The 23,128-nt window shown below is 45.7% G+C and overlaps 1 protein-coding gene across 3 annotated transcripts in view; it reads left to right on the forward strand.

The window, feature by feature from the left end:
- The window catches only part of RFX4 (regulatory factor X4), a 183,855-nt gene that overhangs the window by 49,128 nt on the left and 111,599 nt on the right, over nt 1–23,128 (forward strand). For all 3 annotated transcript variants that reach the window (XM_085886538.1, XM_085886539.1, XM_085886540.1), the window contains one exon: nt 7,776–7,920. In XM_085886538.1, coding sequence (XP_085742664.1) covers nt 7,776–7,920 — 145 coding nt within the window. The remainder of the gene's footprint in view (nt 1–7,775; nt 7,921–23,128) is intronic.

The raw sequence follows: 23,128 nt of genomic DNA on the forward strand, positions 1-23,128 counted from the left end.
GAGTGCGGTGGTGCTGGCCACTCGGAAGGCGGGCTCGGACCTACCCTACGGTCTCCCTCCCAACCTATCGCCTTTGCCTGTCACTGTCTATACCCACTCCCTTAATTTGTCAAACCCCAATTTAGCCCCAACTTATTTTTTTGTTGTTTTTATGTTTACTTCCCCACTATAAATCGTCCCCTAACCCCCTGTACTGTCCTTGTTCGGCTAACCTATCCTGTCACCTAGCCTACTCCCAACCCCTACGTTCCCTTCCCGGAGGGGAACAAGGGAGAGCTAGCGTCCTTTGTCGAGGCCCAATTCAAGCCTCAGGATGGCCTCCCCAGACTTCAGCGATCTATAACCAAAGTGGGTCCAGCGGCCCACAACGAGAGCGAGGGGATGGATGGTGCGGAGGGGTACACTTCCTAATCTACCCTATCCATTTAACTGTTAAACTACCCCGGGGCTTTCAACAAGCACCTCGCGCTTATACTATTGGTTCTAACAACCCAGATTCCCGTCGCCTGTGTTGGTGTCCTCACAATTTCGGGCCTCGCCCCCCAATTTTCTCTCCGTGCCCTCACACGGTCTCATGGCTGGGATGCGTGGCTCCCTTTGGCAGGCACGACCCTCTGCCGAATCTCCCGCTATGGCACCCCCGGGCACTACACTGCCTCCGAGCCTACCAGCTCCCTAAACACCGGGGAGTGCCCCCCATGGCACCTCCCCTGAAACGCACACGTGGCAGGCTGGCTTCCCAGGCCCCTTTCCGAGGGTCACCCATGCCCACAACACTGCCCACGCGGCTAATGGCGCCCTGGGCCCCCGCACCAAGCAGGCGCACCCGTGCCCACTACGCTATCCCGGCCCCCCATGGGCCCTTGGCCTACCACGGCCGACTAGCCTGGTGCCCGGGGTACCCACTCAGCGATACTCACCTTTCGCAGCCACGCTCCCAGCCTGTCAACAGGGCTCCTGCACCCCTCCAAATGGGTTTCGAGCCTACATTCACACCAACAACAAAACGACCTCCATTTTTCAATTTAACTAACCCCCTAACTCACTCTACACTGACCCTGGGGTCCCTTGGGCGGGAGTCACTCCTCCCCCCAATCACTCATCACACCATGCATTCCCCATTCGCTCCACTCACACAGACCCGCTGGCCTCACTCACTCACCAAGCACATGCTTCCACTTCACTCACCAACTCTTCAACACACTCACCGCTGAACTCTGCCATCCTTCTCACTAAATCCCCTGACTAACTCGTGCTCCCACGTCGTCCCTTAAACTACAGCACGTTCCTTTTAACACTACGTAGCTAAGCTACGTCATCTCTACACATCCAAAGGCTGTCACTGTCTCCAAATAATCCCATTAATCAATTTCCCAACCTAAATCTCGCTACAATCCCTCTAACTAATCCATTCCACGGGCCCCATGAGGACTTACCCCTGCCCCATGGAGCCGGTCTAGCTAAGCTAACCCTTCCCCCTAACTAGTTTCCATCCTGTGCCCTGGCAAGGGAGGCTACCACCCCTTGCCCGGGAATCCTGTGCACCCGAAAGTGAGGCTTGCTTTTTTTTTTTTTCCACATGCGCAGCACCAGCGCGGCAACTCACAGCTCGCGCACTTTGCACCTGCCCATGACGTCATGCAGCTGCACGTGTACCTCGTCCCTCCTTGGACGGTACCATCCGGCAGGGATACCCCTCCTGCCGGATTCCAACCCCGCGTGCAGCCATGACGTCACCGTGCGCATAAAAAAAAACACAAGCCCCACGTCTCGAGGGGTTCCCCACGCGAACACATGTGCTTTTCCCGTTGGAGCTTAACACACACGCCCGCGTGGAGAACCCATCCGGTCCAAATCCGTAATCCTGCCTAAACTTTGTCCGTCCGCGGGATCGGCAAATCCACCGCGTGCGTTTCCGGACCGGGACTTCACTCTCGCAAGCGAGCACGTGGGGGCCTCGTGCGTTGCACAGCACGGACCTCGTGCTCGCTGCTGGGCGAACCCGGCACGGTCCCCGAAACAACTACAGCCGCTACTCGGCTTTTGTCTCTCAATTGTCGTCGTCTCCATTCAACACACGCACTCCCGCGTGTTACGACGCCAACACACCTCACCATTAAACTCACACCGGGAGACGCGGCTGCATGTTCACACATGCCGACCGACATCTCCCTTACACACAACGACCTTGCACACGCTGTCTCTCTCACGCATACCACCTCCCTCGCACACGTGGCTCCACTCACTCGCGGCCTTCCACTCACTCGTGCCATTTCCCTCACACAAACCATACCACTCACACACGCAGGGGCACTCGCCCGCGGTGCCTCACTCATACTGGCCGTTTCACTCACACACACGGCCTCTTCCACTTGCGGTGCCCCTTTTACACACGGCGTGCTGGGAAGCACGTACTCCGGCACAGTCGCCACCACACCACTCACACACGCGGGGGCACTCGCCCGCGGTGTCTCACTCACACACGCGGGGGCACTCGCCCACGGTGCCTCAGCCACACACCGTGCCTCACTCACACACGCGGGGGCACTCACCCGCGGTGTTTCACTCACACACGGCGCGCTGGGAAGCACGCCCTTCTGCACACTTACCACCACGCCACTCACACACAGGGTCGCTTCCACACACGGGGTCTTTGTCACCCACCCGGTCGCTCTCACACACGTCCTTGCACCCGCGCTATGCGTGCGTTGCAGCACGCATTTCGCCACACTCGTGAACACACACCTCGACACCACACACACCGGGACAACCACACTGGGGATTCGTGTCCCCACAAGGGTCTCCGGGGCCTCTATACCCCCCAAGCTCGGCGTGCACCCGTCCACAGCACTCGTCCCCTCAACCTCGCAAAGCACGACTGAACCCACCTGGTCGTGACTCGCCTCAAGGGGGCATACTCCCTCCCCTCGTTCCTGGAGGAGGCTATCCCGCTGCTCGCACCGGGTCCCTGCACGGTCTGCCAGCTCACCCTCACTATCCTCCACTACCTCCGTGTGTGTGTACGTCTCTAGCCTTGTCATTATCATGCAGTCTCTCCTCTATTTTTTGTCTCCCATGTCTCTATACATTTATAAGTTTCTGTTGTCCCCTCCTGTCTATTAGTCTCCGCTTCTTTCTGGCGTCTTTCCCTTATCTTTATGTAGGTCAACCTTGCTTTCTCCTTAAGTCGCTCCCGTCCTTCCCTGTTTTTCACTCCTTGCTCTTTCACGATCTCCGCGTACCTCATCCTTGCTTTCCGTCTTAATTGTTCTTTTCTCTCCCTCACAATTCCTTTCACCTCATCTCTTATCTCCCTCGTGCACGTCTCCGTCACGCTTCTCGCCCAATACGTCCCCCGAATTATTTTCTCCTTACCTGCCTCCACCGCGGGCCCGACTGCCGTTGCACTCCCTCCCAGCTCGTTCGCTCCCACACGTGGCGTCGCCATTTTCATTGCCTTCATGCCCGCCTGCAGGCTTCGGCCGATTTGCTGCATCTCAGCCCGCAGTTCTTTCATTTCTTCCTTCATTCCTTGCGCATTCGTTTCCATTTGCTTGTTCATGCCTTTTATTTCGTTTTTCATTTCGTTCGTATTTGTATCCATTTTTGCCAGCATGGCGAATAGCTGGGCCATGTCGGGTGCACTCAGCTGAGCCGATTCGGCAAGGATCGGGGGGTTTTGGCGGAGAGGGGGAGGGGAGTTGTCATACACCTATTTCGGGTGTTCAATCACCCGTGAAATAAACATTGCAGAAAATCGACCATTTTGCCTGCTCATCTGTGTATGTGTCATGTGGTGCATTGGTTCGGGGTCCGCGCAAATATTATAATCTCTTTATAAAACATCCGTTTTTTACCAGATTTGCTCTGATTCCCTATAGAGCACCTCACAAAACCTCCAAAAATATAAACACAGATCTGGCGGACGCTATGGATCGGCAGTCCCTCTGGGGGACAGGGCACATAGCTCAATGAAGCTCGTTAATTTTGGCACATTCCTAAATTTTTGTACACTCAATTTAATTCTCCAAACAGTAGCAAAATAAAAGTTTTATGCTTTGGAAATGTCACACTTTCTTGTGTATGTAAGGAGAAGGAGGGACCATAGCCTTGCTTGCTTAAAGTAAATGGGTATATTGGTTTAGTTATAAGACTCGTTATTTCTTTAAATTATCAGATTTCACAGCAGATTTCGACACTTGTTTAATCCGGACGATATCCGATCCTCAAAACCGAAATAATATTTCGATGAGGTACTTCAATTAGTCCGTGAGAGTAGAAAGTGGAAAATCCTATCACATAATGCATGAAATCGCTCCAAGCTCGTAAGTTGAAAATTATAGGACATACAAAAGCGATGTATACAGTGATGTGGAGCTTTGATGAACAGGCATTTGATAATAGGAGTGAGGAAAGCGAAAAAAAAAGTTATCATGAAAAAATCATTGCGGCCTGTTCCAAGTCAAGGAATGGTTGAGCAGGCCAAAAAACATGGTGGCTTCAGACTCCAGCGTGGCCACTCAGGAAACGCCTTAAGACCCCAGAGAGCGAGGTGGCCGAGGATAGCCTGATGGATATCATGAAATACAGCTGTTAATTATCTTCAAAATGGGGGTTTTAATTAACCCAAACACACAATTTTCAGTCATGCACTTCCTTGGAGTTTTCTTAGTATGCATGCAAAGTTTCAGACTGATAGATTTCATGGTTTTGGATTTATGGGAGACACACTGACACAAGCACGCACACACACACACACACACACACACACACACACACACACACACACACACACACACACACACACACACACACACACACACACACGCATTGACATTTATTCGTACAGATATATACACATACATCTATATATAATTCCAGCAATCACTGTGTGTGTGTCTGTCTGTCTGTCTGTCTGTCTGTGACCGCAGTTTCTCGACGACCGCCGGTCCGATCGGATTGAAACTTGCCAGGAATATTCCCGGGGCCCCGCGGATGTGCCTTTTCGAGGTTTGATATCAATCGGACGAGCGGTTCCCAAGTTACGGACATTTATCTGTCAACCAATGACAAGACATGGTGCTATGACATCACGAATGACGTCACAATTAATGTTTATTTATTTATTTATTATTAGTAATTTTTTTGCATGATTGACGGTCCGATCTGATTGAAACTTGCCAGGAATATTGCTGGGGACCCGCGGATGTGCCTTTTCAAGGTTTGATATTAATCGGATAAGCGGTTCCCAAGTCACGGCCATTTATCTGTCAAACAATGACAAGACACGGTGCTATGACGTCACAAATGACGTCACAATTAATGTTTATTTATTTATTATTATTATTATTTTTTGCATGATTGACGGTCCGATCTGATTGAAACTTGCCAGGAATATTGCTGGGGACCCGTGGATGTGCCTTTTCAAGGTTTGATATTAAGGTTTGAGAGTGGGGGCAAGAGAGAGGGGCGAGCGAGAGAGGAGGGCGAAAGAGGGGGGGCGAGAGAGAGGGGCAAGAGAGAGTAGCGAGAGAGGAGGGGGGAGAGGGGGTGAGAGAGAGGGGCGTTACAATTCAAGAGAGGGGGAGAGAGGACGGAGGGAGAGAGGGGGGTGTGAGAGAGAGGACGTCACAATTCAAGAGAGGGGGGAGAGGAGGGGCGACAGAGGGGGGTGAGAGTGGAGGCAAGAGAGGCGGTGACAGTTGGGGCGAGAGAGAGGGGCGAGAGAGGAGGGGCCAGACTAGGGGGGAGCGAGAGAGAGGGGGCGTCACAATTCTTCTTCTTTGTTTGATATGACGTCACAATTGACGCTGGGGACCTGAGTATGTTTCCCAGGTGTTTCCCAAGTGATGGCCATTTATGATACGGTTGGTCCGATCCAATTGAAACAACGCCCCAATCCAGTCATCATTTACGAGAGCGAAGGAACAAAGCTGCACATACTGGCATGCCTCACCCACGAGAGAGGGTACTGGCACGATAGAGGGGGAGAGAGGAGGGGCGAGAGAGGTGGGGGGTGGGTGGGGGGGGTGAAAAACTGCCCCAATCCAGTCGTCGTTTACCCACCTACGGGCCCACACCTATGAGCCTGCACTGGTATATCTAATATATAAAGCTGATTTTTGCCACTCACTGATTGATTTACTCACTCACTCACTCACCCACTCACTTATATTAATGTTCGGTACCTTCTGGGTGGTGCTGAAAGCTGAAGTTTTGCGTGCCGATGGTCATTGAAGCTTTTCGACCTGTAAATATCGCAGAACCATCAGAAAACATCCATTAATGAAAATATAAATAAATTAATATAAATAAATGAAAATAAATAAATGAAAAAAATAAGTGCAGGCGAGTAACCCGAGACAATGGGAAAGCACAGACATTTCACGTCCTGATGGACATTGAAGCCAATACACTGGGAAAAATAACAGATCTGTCAGAAAGTATCCGTAAATGAAAATATAAATAAATTCAAAAAACAGATGAAAAAATAAATGAAAAATCAAATGCAGGTGAGCGACCCGAGACAATGGGGAAGCATACCTCACTAGTACTGTGTAAAACTCTTTTTAACTGCTCGCTCACTTACGCATTCACTCATTGATATAAAAGCTTTGTACTTTGTAGGTGGGGTAAAAAGTTGAAATTATGCCTGTAGATGCAACTCAAAGCCAAAATCCGAGGAAAAATCACAAAACTATTGGAAATTGTCCGTAAATGAAAATATCTGAAAATTATAGTTTGCTGGTGCAGCCTCTGCTCACTGTTGGTCACGTGTCCCAAGACAATATAGTTGACACTGGAACTGTTTGCTAGGAAACGCTAACATGCACCTCTTCCACCCCTTCTTTTTTTTGACTTTTGCCGTATTTACTTTAAAAATTACTGCAATTGTCAACTTTGAAATAAAGAGCTCTTCCTAAATCACTAATTATTGATCTACTTGAGTTATATAGTTGCTTGCAGAATGTAAGAACAACACACTTCATCCAATATATAAAGCTTTCTCGCAATCCACATCACATAATTATGAAGTTTGTGTTTATTATGTACGCAGGTCAGATGCACCTGAGTCGTTGCTTGCAGCATACATATCCAATTGCAAGGACATTAGTCGATAATAGACAAATACATGTAAATGAATGGTATATAAATGGTATTCGAACCTATGCTCCATGCATCATGAGTCTTGAGTTAGATCGGAATGCTAAACAAGTCTTCGCAATTGTGGAGGTCATATGTTTGGCCACTGTGTATTTCCATATTTATTTCCAATATCATAACACTCGATGTACACGAAGTGTCCACAGCATTAATTAACTATTAATTGCATGATTATTAGGAAATCAAATGAAGGATGAGTTGCTGAGACTCGAGTCTCAAGTAATTAACTTTGTAATTAGAATAGTAATCTCGACCATATTACCGAATGAATAAAAGGCAGGATGAATGAACAACCAAGGAAAAACTCAGCGAACCAGAGAGTATTGATATTTTTGAGAAAATGGTGTCATGTGATTAATTTTGTTAGGAAGAGCAATCAACGTGCTGCGCGGCATAATAGTTTGATTTGAATTTCAATTTTCATCTGGATACTTAATTATTAATGTTATCGAAGACCAGGCCTCAACGCGGACCCTTTTTTGTATGAGGCAGGCAAATGTAATTTGTATATTAATTGTGATCTCGATAACACACGCCATGTGAGGGACACAATGGGCAGCATTTGAGGTGCTATACTGTGTAGTGTAAACGACTTTTGGCATGGCCTGCAGGCTTCGCGGACAGTGATCCACAGTGCTGACATCACATCCCAGATGCTGGAAGACTGGCACAGTGTGGATCTGATGAGCATCAGCAAGCAGACGCTGTACACACTGTGCGACTGGGGGAAGGAGCACCGAGTACTCATCGAAGCACGTAAGTCACAAACACGTATGATCTTGCACAGATTACAGGCAGTGTTCACGAGGCTCCTTGTAGAGCTTATTTTAAAGTTGAGAACATAGATACTGCGATGTTGACGTGGTGCTGGTACGAAAGCGTTGTATCGCTAAATATTCCATACAGTCGTTGCTGCGCCTCCTCCTTATACCTGTATCTGCATTGAGCTTTGAAGAGTAACTGCTGAAATCTATCTATCTGGATTCTTCCTGAAATCCTTGATGTTTGGTCCTTTCTCTTTCACATCTCTCTTCAGTCTTTCACACTTTTTTACTTTTTCCATTCCTTTTATTCATGCTGATTCTTGTCTTTCTTTTCTTTTTGTTCATTTTCCTCCATTTTATCTCGACTTTCCTCATGATTTCTGTCTTTATTTATCTACCTGTTGATGGAGAGGTGAACTCTTGCAAGTTGCCTGGATGGGTTTGAGGCTAGAGGAGTAGCAGCCAAAACCCGAATCTTATCCAGGTTCCTCCTGATGACTCCATCTTTGTTCTTTGCTTATTTTCGGTTCCTTCTGATGACTCAAATGCAGTATTTGGTGTTTCATATGATTAGAAACTGGTGTGTTTTTCAAGTAAATTCAATGTCCAATGTTATATGTTCACATTTCGATAACTGTCATAACGAGACCATTTGTCTCATGGTTCCTCTAATAGATGCAGAATGTTAATGAAAATCCAATTAACCCCAGTTAACATGATCCACTTTGATGAAATGTTCTGAAACGTTTGAGAAGACCAGAAGTGCTGTTAATTAGCTAAAGGGTTATAATATTTGTGAACATTAACATTTCCAATGTGCTCATCAAGCTAAAATTGATTTAAACCACCTATTTAATATTTGGGATTGTACCACTTCCCCCAAGGCTGATTCATCACAAGTCAAGTCATCAGGAAGCAAATTGTTAAATCCACACTGGGAGCAGGCAAAGTGGTAGAGTGAGGGAAGAGTTGCGATTTACTTTCTGCTTTTTAACCTGCTAAGCATTGCGCGACACATTTGTATAAAAAGTATTCAGAACAAAATACCCGACAATCGGTAGAGTAGAAAAGAACTGAACATTGTGCAATGTTGTTCGACGAGATTGAACGAGACGTTCGATGAGATCGACGAGACGAGATACTCGACGAGTATTTGAATTGGTGAGCATGCTGAAAGGTGACCAGAATCATTCAAGGTTGATGTGGACTTTTTATTGTATAAAATCAAAAGGTACATCTGAGTTTTTAGCTTCTCTGGAATTTAAATTCCAGATATGGTATTGTCATCGTGCACCGTCCGTCCGTCCATCTGTCCATCCTTCTCCTTTTTTGACTTCTCTGGCCAAACCACTGCACTGATCCGGCTGAAATTTTGCAGCAAACCCCTGACTGGTAACAGGAATTGCAAAGCTCATTATGGTCACATTACTTTGTCGGTCAAAATGGCGGACTTTGTACATTTCTTGAAAAATCTTCTCCAGATCTACCAGTCAGAATGCTACCAAATTTGGGTTACAACATTAGGCCAAGGTAGGGATGTTAAATTGTGTAGTGGAGGTCATTCTGATCACTTGACCGGAAGTGTCAAAATGGCCGACTTAGTCAATTTTGGGGAAAATCACGTAAATTCCTTCAAAAATCTTGTTGTCTAGACTCACTAGTCAGAATACTACCAAATTGGGTTACACCATTAGGGCAGGGCTCTGATGTTAAATTGTGCAGGCCATGTTGATCGCATGACCGAAAGTACATCAAAATGGTGGTTCTGAAAATTCCTTCCAAAAGCTTATTCTCCTGATTCACGAGTCAGGATGCTACCAAATTTGGGTTACAACATTAAGATGGAGTCCTGGTATTAAATTGCAGAGGCCACGTTGATCATATGACCAGAAGTGTGTCACAAATGGTCAACTTGGTCAATTTTTGTGATAAATGCATAAATTCCTTAAAAAAAAACTACTTCTCCAGACCCACCCATCAGAATGCTACCAAATTTGGGTTACAACATTAGAACAGGGTCATAATGTTAAATTGTGGAGGTCATGCCAATCACATGACTGGAAGTGTGTCAAAATGGTGGACTTTGTCAAAAATGTTTTGGAAAATCACGTAAATTCCTTCAAAAATCTTCCTCGCCAGACCCACCAGTCAGAATTCTACCAAATTTTGGTTACATTAGACCAGGGCCCAGATAAGCTACAGATCCAGTGTGATCCTATTTTTTTCGACACAAAGTCGAAGCTTGTGGAGAAGCTAGAACATAGAATGGATCAGGACATAACAGAACAAAAGGAACAATAGAAAGAGAGAGGAGTAGGAACACACAAGAGCAGGGAGGAGGAACGAAATAGAGAGAGACTAGGAAAAATAATGCATGTGGGAAAGAATGAGGAGTAGGAGAGGAAAAAGGGCATAGACAAGATGGATACAGAAGCAAACTCTTTGGAAGGAAAAACTAGAAACATGGAAAGAGGTGGGGTTGGGGAGGGGGATTAATTGGGGCAAGTAAAGATCATGGTTTTGGGTGGGGATGACCTGAGATGGTGGTGAACAACCGTTTTGAAGACCTGGAGCGAAGAATGATATTGAAGAGAATGCAGAAGTTCATTCCACAGGCAGGAAAAAAGAAGAACTAATTAGTGGAGGACAGCAGTAATCCTGGATTTTGGGAGTTACAACAGAAGGAGGTTGAGGGTGGATTGTGCATGCCCTGCAGAAACCTGGAGGGGGGGGGGAGCAAAGCATGGAAAGAGCAGAGAGTGCAAGGGTTCATGAAATCTCACCTATTTCTCACTGTATTCTCCCGTTACAGAGACCCAATTGTCCCAAGGATGTGATAGGGCCCTAGACACCATCTCCCTGGAAGTATTTGAAACAGATATGCAGCCATTTCATTATATACACGACACATACTCTCGTGTGCAGCCTTGTGGCTACTGGCTGCATCATTGGTTCGTGACACGGCAATGCCGCTATACACTGGTATTATTACCAGTACACTGCTACGCATTTCACCGACCTCAGAAGGATGGGAAGTTGAGTCAACCCCACCTGGTGTTAATTCAACGACAGACGGGGCTCAAATTCAGGACCCGAGAATCCCCAGCCAGCCACCCAAACCGCAAAGCCAATGCCAGGCTTATTATGTACGCTTTGACATCATCATCATTCATAAACTCAACACAAAAGAGATGTTCATCGAGTGTGAAATTTAGATGACCAAATCCACACTGGTGGTTTTGAAATCCCCAACCCATCTCCACTGGAGTAGTAGTGGCTACATTTGCGGTGGGAATCCGAGTATTATCATGCAATAAACCCAGGGATGGCTTTCCTTGGGACAGGATATCTGGTCACCATGTGCATATTGTTTATTTCACATAATCGGGTAAAAATCACTGTAGTACCGTGCATTGATGGATTTCGCAGGTTTAAAAAATTCCACAAAAATTAACCATTGAGGTCTGAAAACACTATTGCCATGAGCTCTCCAGCGAATGGCTTAACCCTCAATATTTTATTGGTGGGGACCAAGAATGTCTCCACTCTGTGATGGCTTGCTTTGACTTTGGTGTGACATGATTGACTTCGGTCTCATCACATGTCAAAATGTGATGAAGAAACCATCTCTCTCCCTAGTCTAGTTGTCTTGCACAAGTTCTATTTCAATAATCACATGAATTGCTTTTTAATTAAATGTGAAGTTCTCTGGTACTTACCTTCCACTCACCTTGCTGAATCGCGAGCAAGAATGAAGTCTCGTTTTCACAATTCCAACACAAACATCCAATTCTTCTGCAATATAAGGTAGAGCAACCCGGCAATTCTCCAAAATTATCTGTTCGTTCCGCACGTTTGATTTTTTGATTGAGTGATGGCAGATTGTTGCACGTGAGAATGCTCAAGGTCATGTGTCAGTACATAGCTATACATTCAGACCCCGTTTTGTGTCGTGGATGCGTTCATGAAAAGTGCGACGAATATCAAAACGATGTAAATCAAAGCAATTATTTTCAAAAGAAATAATGGAATAAGTGGGGGACAACATGCATTATATTTCACTTTTTATATGCCATATATATATATATATATATATATATATATGACCGTTTTTACAGCCTTTTTTCCCTGCTGTGCAGGGGTTTGGCTTTTTCTTGAGGCAATGTTTTATGGCCGGATGCCCTTCCTGACGCCAACCCTGGTCGCCTCTTACGACACACAGGGATATGGTACACCTATTCTAACCGGGGCATACACCGGGACCAGTACACTGGCACTCATTTCGCCGACCTCGGAAGGATGACAGGCTGAGTCAACCCCCTGGTGTTAATTCAGCAGCCAACGGGGCTTGAACTCAGGACCCTTGGATCCCAAGCCGCCACCCTAACCACTAAGCCAACACCAGGCATATATATGTCATATATATATATATATATATATATATATATATATATATATATATATATATATATATATATATATATATATATATATATATATATATATATATATATATATATATATATATATATATATATATATATATATATCGGGGTGTATTATGTGATACCGGTCGTCCGTCCGTCCGTCCGTTCCTATCAGCACACTAACTCCCAAAGTTTTCAACTTTCACGTTTCATATTTGGTACATAGGTACAGACTGTGGAGACGGTGTGTCGCGACATACGTTCATCATCTAAAGCGGTTGCCATGGCAACCAGGATGCTGTTTTCCATGTAGTAGCACAATTCTGTATATACCTTCTTGTTCGGGCATATATTGTGCTTACTTGAGCTCTTGTTAACTAATATATTATCCTATTTTTGATTAATGACAGTTGTACAATGTTCAAGTACACAAATGCATTAATGGAATTTTTAAAAAACAAACAAACAATTACCAGACTTGAATAAAAACAAGTGAAATCCTTCAATACAGCGCATGTGGTAAAGCAAATGAGTATACTAATGTTATTGAAAGAACCACTTATCACTTTGCCACCAATATCTGCCATAATTGTAAGTAAATTTCAACTACTAATGCATGACGAAACACTTGTTTATGGCTAATATTAAAGAGAATGATGGCATAAGAAGAACTTAGCTTTCAGCGTTCGGCGCGAAATGCCATGGTGGGCGGAAATGACGTCTTTTGTTCGTCCGTACATGAGAGGGGAGCGTTTCTTGGTTTTTTCCGTCAAGCAATAAATTCAATGGTTTTCACACATATAACACATTAGTTTAACAAATTTCCATTGAAATACTCGGGTATTTCCGTCAATTGTCGCCATTTCCGTCTAGGTTACGCACTGCCATCTACTGGACGGCCGTCATTGGCTCACTTGAGGCACGTGGGGAGGGGGGGACACCGGGGACATCGGAGACATTTCAAACTCGGTGCAATTGTATACAGCGCACGCACTGTAATAAACCTCTTCCAGAAGCGGTCAAAGTTGGCGGTACCTCTTCTTATTCCTCTTCCTTAAATGAACAGCGGCATTTTTATGGTTCCTGGAGGGAGGCAACAGTCATTGCATCCACGGTGTCCTGCTTTTTGGAAAAGAAAAAAAAACAATTAAAAAAATGTTTGTTTTCATTATGAGGCAGAATTTTAAGTGTTACAAATTGGCTCGTATTACGAGTTGGCAGTACCGGGAACAATCGGCAATCTCCGATATCAGCCCTCGAGTTATAGATGACGTGCATCGTATTCGGAGGAAAACTTAATAACCCGGCAACATCAATGGCACGGTCACCAGCATCCATTTGACGAATAACATCGAATTTCACTTCTAAAGTAACACAATTGCAATTCCTCTTAGCCAATCTACAGCACAGTGCATTTCTTTACGTGTGAAGTAAAGGGCAGTAGTTCTTTCGGCCATTTTGTGATCTTCTGATTTGATACTTTAATGACGTATTATAGAGTCTTTATCAGTCTTGTAAGTTCTGAAAACGCTCAAGAAGAAAAGATATGGCTTTTAAAGTGACGTAAGTGTGAGTTGGGGCAACACGAATTGGGTCGTGCCATAAATAACGTCGCAACGTATTTTCGAAACGACGTAAAAAGGGGAGACGTAAAATGGCGTACGGTTTTACGGAGACGGGGTTTTGCGATTGTGTGTGTTGTTGGTAGTTAACACCATATGCAGGTTTAAGAAGTGTGTGTGTGCATGCGTGCGTGCGTGCGTGCGTGCATGTGTCCAGTATATAAGTTTTTACCATTTGAGATTTGTCATCATCCTTTCAACAAACCTCTAATATGAGAATATGGAGAAAATACTTAATAATTCGGTCAAAATGTAAAATGGCGAAGTCATAGTAACTATAAAAAGCCATTATTAGCCACACAGTGACTAATAGCCACCCGGCATTATTAGCCACCCGGCGGGGGTGGGGTGGGGGGCGGTTTCGCCTTCGAGACGATTTCTGGGAATGTGGTTGTTCTGGGAAAAGCACAACAATATGGAGGCCTCTCCCCATAAACTGTTGATTTCTCTGTGAAGAAAACGATCAAATGTGTTCAGTGCTTCTTCGGTAAACTTAGAGTGATAATGATAATTAAAATGATAATGAGAATAATAATGACAATAATGATAACGATTTATTTATTCATATGCAGCCTGTGGCTACATGGCTGCATCATTTAGTGAGGGCACAGCTGTGCCACTGATGCAGTGCTCCCATTACCAGTAAGCTGGTACTCATTTTGCCAATCTTGGAAGGATGACAGGCTGAGTCAACCCACCTGGTGTGAATTCAATATATTGATAGGAGCTTCAAGTCAAGACTCCAAGATCTTAAGCCAGCCACCTTAACACCACAAATATGTTCTTTGGGTGTGAAAATTAGGTGACAAGTCTACACTGGTGGTTTCAAACTCTCCGTTGATTTTATACGCCTCTGGGCAAGCCAACACTGGCTATGATAATGATAATGATGTGAATTTTGATAATAACAACGATAATGATCGGGGCACATAATGGAAATTATAATGGTTCTTAACGCTAATGATAATGATAATGATAATAATAATGACAACAATAATGATAATGGTACATCTATCTATAATTCCAGCAGTGTGTGTGTGTGTGTGTGTGTGTGTGTGTGTGTGTGTGTGTGTGTGTGTGTGTGTGTGTGTGTGTGTGTGTGTGTGTGTGTGACCGCTGTTTCTCGACAACCACTGGTCCGTTCTAATTGAAACTTGCCAGGTATATTGCTGGGCACCTGAGTATGTGCATTTTCAAGGTTTGACATTAATCGGACAAGTGGTTCCCAAGTTATGGCCATTTATTTACCAAACCAATGACAGGACACGTTGCTGTGTAGGCGTGTCCGATGGGGAAAGGGTGCCATTTAGTTACCAATGACAGGACACGTTGCTGCGTAGGCGTGGCCGATGGGGAAAGGGTGCCATTTAGTTACCAATGACAGGACACGTTGCTGCGTAGGCGTGGCCGATGGGGAAAGGGTGCCATTTAGTTACCAATGACAGGACACGTTGCTGCGTAGGCGTGGCCGATGGGGAAAGGGTGCCATTTAGTTACCAATGACAGGACACATTGCTGCGTAGGCATGGCCGATGGGGAAAGGGTGCCATTTAGTTACCAATGACAGGACACATTGCTGCGTAGGCGTGGCCGATGGGGAAAGGGTGCCATTTAGTTACCAATGACAGGACACGTTGCTGCGTAGGCATGGCCGATGGGGAAAGGGTGCCATTTAGTTACCAATGACAGGACAGGTTGCTGTGTAGGCGTGGCCATTGGGGAAAGGGTGCCATTTAGTTACCAATGACAGGACACGTTGCTGCGTAGGCGTGGCCGATGGGGAAAGGGTGCCATTTAGTTACCAATGACAGGACACATTGCTGCGTAGGCGTGGCCGATGGGGAAAGGGTGCCATTTAGTTACCAATGACAGGACACATTGCTGTGTAGGCGTGGCCGATGGGGAAAGGGTGCCATTTAGTTACCAATGACAGGACACGTTGCTGCGTAGGCGTGGCCGATGGGGAAAGGGTGCCATTTAGTTACCAATGACAGGACAGGTTGCTGTGTAGGCGTGGCCATTGGGGAAAGGGTGCCATTTAGTTACCAATGACAGGACATGTTGCTGTGTAGGCATGGCCGTTGGGGAAAGGGTGCCATTTAGTTACCAATGACAGGACACATTGCTGCGTAGGCGTGGCTGTTGGGGAAAGGGTGCCATTTAGTTACCAATGACAGGACACGTTGCTGCGTAGGCATGGCCGTTGGGGAAGAGATCCTCAGCCACGTTCCCCATTACAGGTTACAACGTACGGACTCCCGGATAGTGATGACTTACTGTATTCTAATAATTTCTCGATTTCTTATGCGCATTTATAGATAACCACAATGCCCCAATCCAGTTGTCGTTTACGAGAGCGAAGGAACGGCCTGTGTGTTTGTTTGAAAGTTGTTTTTTTTGCACGTACGGCCACGCACGTACGGGCAAGCGAGAGCGAAGGAACGGCCTGTGTGATTGTTGTTTTTGGCACGTGGTTTTAAAGTTGTTTTTTTTGCACGTACGGCCACGCACGTACAGCCACGCACGTATGGCGACGCACGTCCGGGCATGCGAGAGCAAAGAAACGGCCTGTGTGATTGTTGTTTTTGGCACGTGGTTTTAAAGTTGTTGTTTTTTTTGCACGTACGGCCACGCACGTATGGCGACGCACGTACGGGCATGCGAGAGCGAAGAAACGGCCTGTGTGGTTGTTGTTTCTGGTACGCGGTTTGAAAGTTTTTATTTATTTTTTTATTTTTTGCAAGTACGGGCACGCACTTGTCATGATAATGGCACATAGTAAGAATGATACATAATAATAATCATAGTGATCTAGCCTGGTGTTGGCTTTGTGGTTAGGGTGGTGGCTTGGGATCCTAGGGTCCTGAGTTCAAGCCCCGTTAGCCGCTGAATTGATATAACCCAGAAGGTTGACTCAGCCTGTCATCCTTCCGAGGTCGGCGAAATGAGTACCAGTGTATTGGTAAGGGGGACACTGCATCAGCGGCATAGCTGCGTCCCAACCAATGATGCAACCAGCAGCCATAGGCTGCAGGGGAGAGAGAGAGAGAGAGAGAGAGAGAGAGAGAGAGAGAGAGAGAGAGAGAGAGAGAGAGAGAGAGAGAGAGAGAGAGAGAGAGAGAGAGAGAGAGAGAGAGAGAGAGAGAGAGCGAGAGCGAGAGCGAGAGCGAGAGCGAGAGCGAGAGCGAGAGCGAGAGCGAGAGCGAGAGCGAGAGCGAGAGCGAGAGCGAGAGCGAGAGCGAGAGCGAGACCGAGACCGAGACCGAGACCGAGACCGAGACCGAGACCGAGACCGAGACCGAGACCATAATGATAATGACAATGACTGTCTGTCTGTGCAGGCCATAACTTTTTACCATTTAAGCTTTTGTCATAAATTTTCAAAAAATCTTTATCTTGAGAATATTGAAAACACCATTTAATAAAATGTACAATTTATTTTAGCTGCCATTTTCGTCAAGATTAGTTTGAGTACAAAGTGGACACAGATTGCCTTGCATTTCGAGATGCTGTCGAGTTTGAATAGTAAAATGATTGCTCTCGGATCATCGGATGTCTCGAAATAGACGCCCTCCCAATACTAATGTTATACATCAGACTTTTTCATCATTCCTGTCTCCTTGTCGCATTGCAAAGTAAACCGTGCTGTGTGATGTCAACTCTTGCTGTGCACGGCATGAGATACAAGATGCTAATAATGATGAGGGAGAGACAAAGCAACACAAGCAATGACCTACCAGCTCTGGGTCTGTTATGTAATGTCCATTTCTGTTTCCTACTTGGTTGTTTCTGTACTCAACGATGTTACTGATGTACCTTTTGAGACCACATCTCACCTGCTTACCCAACCTAAACTATCAATTTTCCTCAATGAATGGTTTAATTTGACTTCGTACTCTGCTTGATGGTCTTGCCCATATGTACGCAACAACCGAGTGGACTTTCTTTGGAGCTACGCTGTTAGTTCTTTCTTGTAAACTTAACCAGCAGAGGGTATTGTGCATCAGCGAAACAGCCACTCCCTCGGCCAATGATGCTACCCCTAAATTAACTTTATGATATCTGTAGAAAATATGGTACTCTGAGAGAAGAAAAAGATTATACATTATAGCAATATTGCTTTATCAAAAAGCTCACTTTTGTGGTTATTGCGTAATTCTGCTCATAAAACTACCTAAAATATGTAGCTGGAGCAGATTCAGCACTTATTAAGTACCTACCAATTGCCCTATCATAGTTTTAAGGAGGAAGCATTGCATTAGTCATGGTTGTTTGCATTGCAATGTTGAAATTAGGAATTTGTAATTTGTTCAGGGTGCCAATGATGGTTTGCCAACTCCTCCTGAAGGATCTTTGATGTCCACCAACGAATGCTCGCAGACAGGATTCCCGTTTAACGTCCATCACCCTGCCTGAACAACACACACATTGATGAATCACCCTGCCCGTAAAACACCGGGATGACAGTTGATATCTGGATCAGGATTCAAATCCAGGCTAGACAGCTTAGAGGTGAGTGTGTGTACCTCCAGGCCATCCTGTCATCCCAGGGTGTAAAGGCAAACATGGGACTGATAGACTAAAATGAATCCTTTCTTGGCATGAGGGGTGACATTGAATGGTGGTGAAGCAGCACATCAATGGACTGCAGGTAAGAATGAGCTGGAACAGACTTTGGGAGGCAATGATGCATGCTGAATGGAAAAGAGATGAAAGAATGGAGGCGAGTGCAAAGGTTAGTGGTTGGACCTGCATGATTGCTTGACCAACAGAAAAGAGTATGCAAGGTCTGAGGATAGGCGGTCGGAAACCAAGATACCATACCTTACCTCTTTTAGCATGAAAGGAACTCTTTTGCTTCTGCGTTTTAAAAGGGTTAAGGAGTAATGGCAATGGTATCACAAGTTCTGGTCTACCCCCAAATGTAAGAGTGCAAGGCCCAATGTGGAATTATCATCCCATACGATGGAGACTATACTTTTTTTGTGATTCATACATATGCTTTACCTACTGTTTCGAGTAAGATGCCGAGGACAGATTTATTTTGATAAGATAAGGTGTTATTCAGCATCTTGCATTAAATCGTTTTATTCTCCTGGACATCTATCAATTCAATGACCTTGCTCACGATGGGAGGCAGATTCACCAGTCTGTACAATGAATTTCATCTACCAAATGTTGAGAGGTATGCTCAGGACACTCGGTGGTGTCGTGGTTAGAACGTCTGCTTTGAGTCAGTGGACGTCGGTTGTCCTAACCCGGGATGAGTAGTACCACAGTACATGCTGCTTCCTTGCTTGATACTCAGAATATAAAAGAGATAGAGCATGTATGGATAAACAACCAGAGGTGTAGGTTCCATTTTTGTGAAAGTATCACATGGACAACACTAACGAGTTTAACCGACTTGTCCAAAAACTTACAGGTGTGATGTTGTTCTTCGCTTTCCAAGCAGATGTTGAGCAATTAGTATTCAAGCAAACAGCAGCCTCGAAACACTCAACGGGAGGTCGTTGTTCCAAAATAGGCGTTGGGACGTTACGGCATTATATCCATCTCACAGCATCGTCATGTTTTGTTATATTCAAAGAAATTGAGAGGTTCCTCTCCATACGTAAGCTAAAAGATCCTTGAATGCTTATACGACTCCAAATTTTACAAAGGACAACTAACAAGCAAAGCAACATGGCTTCCATACAGCTCACCATTTCATTTTGAATACATTGTACCTACACATGTACAGATTATCCACTTGTGAGCATTGTATAGGTTTCTTTAATAATTAATTTGCTCTGGTCCATCGTTGAGTTTCATTCCAGGTTGAGTTTCCAGGTCAAGAGAATTGTCCTGCCTTGACACATGAGCTCAGATGAGGTATGACCTGACCTAGAACCATCAGGTCTTGAAGGACAGAGATCAGGAACTTCATGGTTTCAGTCACTGGTGCAGAGCTCTGATTTATTTTAGGACATAGGAAGTTATATATGGTTACTTGAACTCAGCAGCCTCAAGCGAGGCTGTAAAGGGTAAGCGAAGAGGTGAGGCTGTTGGCAAATGCAGTGGAGGGACGAACAGCAGATGATTAAATATGGACATTGATAGATTAAGCAGGAAGGATGAGCAATTTTTAGGGACAGAAAAGGTAACTGATGGATTGAGTGAGGAATGATTTCTCCCAATGGTTAATGCTGGACCATTACTAGTTGTCAATGATTAGATTGTAATCCAGCTAGTAGGAAATGGCTACAGGTAAAGGGGGATAGGAGTTGGTGAGGAGGAAGGGGATGGTTAGTTATCGTACCTTGTTAGTAATGAATAGGCCGCATACGGTGTAATCATCACTCGGAGGATGACACATCACAAAGCATGGAGTGTGGTGGATGGTATTGTTGATGGAGACTGTGACTGTCACTGTGGAGGAAGGGTTACCTGTAAAAGGTGAAGAATATGCTACGTGAGGAACATTTCAGGACAACAGAAAATGGCTGTTGGAGGGATCACAACTTAGCATGAAAGTTCTGTGATATCTGAGTCGAGTTACTCGATGTTTAAGGTAAACATGGGAAGGGTTTGTTTCAGGGAGCACAAGAGAATGACCAAGAAGGAGGAATGGGATAGTTTGTCGACAAGTGGGGAAGCAGGTTAAGAGTTGGAAGATCTTGAGGAGGAGTCGGAGAGTGGAAGGTGTGGGAGATTCTGGCGAGGGGTAGGACATTGCAGGAAAGGGGGAAGGGTGTGAGGAGAAGGAGAGGAAAAAAGATACGGAGAGTGAGGAGTGGAAGAGTGCGAAAAATATAGGAGAGTATGAGGAGGGGTGGAAGAATGCGAGGAAGGCCAGATAAAGCGAGCAGGGAGGGAGAGTGTGAGGTGCGGGCGAGAAAGTCAAAGAGAATCAGGAGAATGTGAGAAAAAGATGGAAGAGTGTGAGGAGGGTTGGAAGAATATGAGATAATACAAGCAGGGATGGGATAGTGTGAAGAGAGGGCAGAGCCAAAGAAGGGCAGGAGAAAGCAAGGAAAGGTGGGAGAACATGAAAAAGATGAGAGAGAGAGAGAGAGAGAGAGAGAGAGAGAGAGAGAGAGAGAGAGAGAGAGAGAGAGAGAGAGAGAGAGAGACAGGCAGACAGACAGACAGACAGACAGACAGACAGACAGACAGACAGACAGACAGACAGACAGACAGACAGACAGACAGACATAACATGGGAGAGTCCAAGGAAAGTGATTGAAAAGCCGTTGAGCAGGGCAAGTAGAGCATAATTTCTTCAATTAGGGTGAGAAAAGGTTGTATTTGCAGCAGGAGAGATGGAGGCAGCAACAGCATAGTTACGCAATTAGTCTCATACAAGAGGAAGCCCATGGTAAATCTACCGCGATAGAAAAATCAGAAAAAAACAGGAAACCTTTTATTCTTGTGCTGGTTCAAAGAGCTCAAAACTGGGAGGTTTAAGAAGGAATGTCTTGAGTTGTTGAATGTGCCTAGCTCTGAAAGAAAAGAAGAGAGTAAAATGAGATGAACAACCTCTTGATTGATTCAAAAAAAGTTGATTGAGAAGACAAAATCGAGAAATGCGATATGCTGATGCTGTCAGATGCTGGATTGGTCGGGTTGTCGGCGACTAAACCGTCTCCCCCACCAGGTTTTCTGGTGAGGAGGGTGTTTGGATATGGACACCCAGCAGGATTAAAAACAAAACCTGTCAAAGGGCGGAGGAGCTCCTTGTGAGCCAACGGTCATCCATATCTGGTGCCCAACTGTGTCTGCGGACGTCCTCCTGCAGTTGGGTTACTTTTTTATGAGGAGGTTGGTGGCAGGATTTGCACTCTGGCCACCGAAAACCCCTTCATTCCACCAAACATTCTTGAAGCATAACAAAAATCTGAAGACCCACTCCGTGGGAGTACCTCCGGTGCAGCTTCCCTTCGCAGGGCAGCTCACCGGATGACGAGATTGGGGAAAATCCTTTGGGAACCCCAATCTTTGATTGGGAAACCACGGGGTAGCATTCTCTGGTCAGGTTGCGGGAGAGTGTGTTGGAGTGGTGCTGAGGTGTCGTCCACCAGACGGCAGTCTCCTTGGGTTAACTTGAGGCGGTCTCTTTGGGTGGGTGCCTGAAATGTCCTATCCCGAAGAGAGGATGATCACCTGTCTCTGTTATCATCTGAGCTCAAGCGTTTGGACATCGGAATTGCAGCTCTCTCTGAGGTTCGGAGAACGGATTGCGGCGAGATCATTGTAGGTGGTTATACCTACGATTGGTCTGGTCGCTCTGATGGTTACCATGCCCAAGGAGTTGCTGTAGCTGTCTCCAATAAGCTGACCCCAATGATAGTTGAGGTAACACTGGTCAACGAGCGTAATATGAGACGAAGGATTCATCACTCCTTAGGTGTCATTTCCCTGGTCTCTGTTTATGCTCCGACTGAGGCGAGTGATCTCAACGTGAAGGGCATATTCAATAACATGCTCGAGTCTGTGGTTGATCAGTGCCCCAGGCGAGATACACTTCTAGTCTTAGGGGATTTCACTGCATCGACTGGAACTGATAAGGATGGTTATGAGACGTGCGTTGGGCCACATTGGTCTGAAACTGAACCATAATAGCACTAAGTTCCTTGACTTTGCATGAAGTCATGGATTTGGGTGGCTGGTTCATGGTAAAGGCGCCCACAGGCTCATCGCTGGACTTGGTATTCCAACGCTGGCGGTGTGGCAAAGAAGATTAACCATGTCCTTGTTGATGGTCGCTGGAGGATGATCGAGAACTGCAGGGTCTACCGGAGTGCTCAGTTCCTCAATACTGACCACAGGCTTGTTGTAGCAACTCTTAAGTTGCAGCATACATCCAGGAGAATGGTACCATCCCAGCCTCGGCTGGATGTTGGCAAGCTTAAGGATGAGAGGGGAGCTGAGGAGTTTGCAAACAAGCTGAGTGGAGATATGGGGGATCTGTGTGCTTTGGGGGATCCTGAAGAGTTGTGGAGTGCCCTCATGACAACCGTCCTTGATGTTGCTGGTGGATGCATTGGAACTCACTGTAGGGCGAAGAAGAATTTTATCTCTCAAGGGACACTGGACACCATTGACCAGAGTCACAGGGCCAGGCTGAATGGCAGAGCTGAGCTGTTCAGGGAGCTGAGGCATAAAACTG

Source organism: Eptatretus burgeri, chromosome 6, assembly GCF_056783735.1.
Source record: "Eptatretus burgeri isolate ZD-2024b chromosome 6, Ebu_testis_v1, whole genome shotgun sequence".
NCBI classification, from domain to species: domain Eukaryota; kingdom Metazoa; phylum Chordata; class Myxini; order Myxiniformes; family Myxinidae; genus Eptatretus; species Eptatretus burgeri.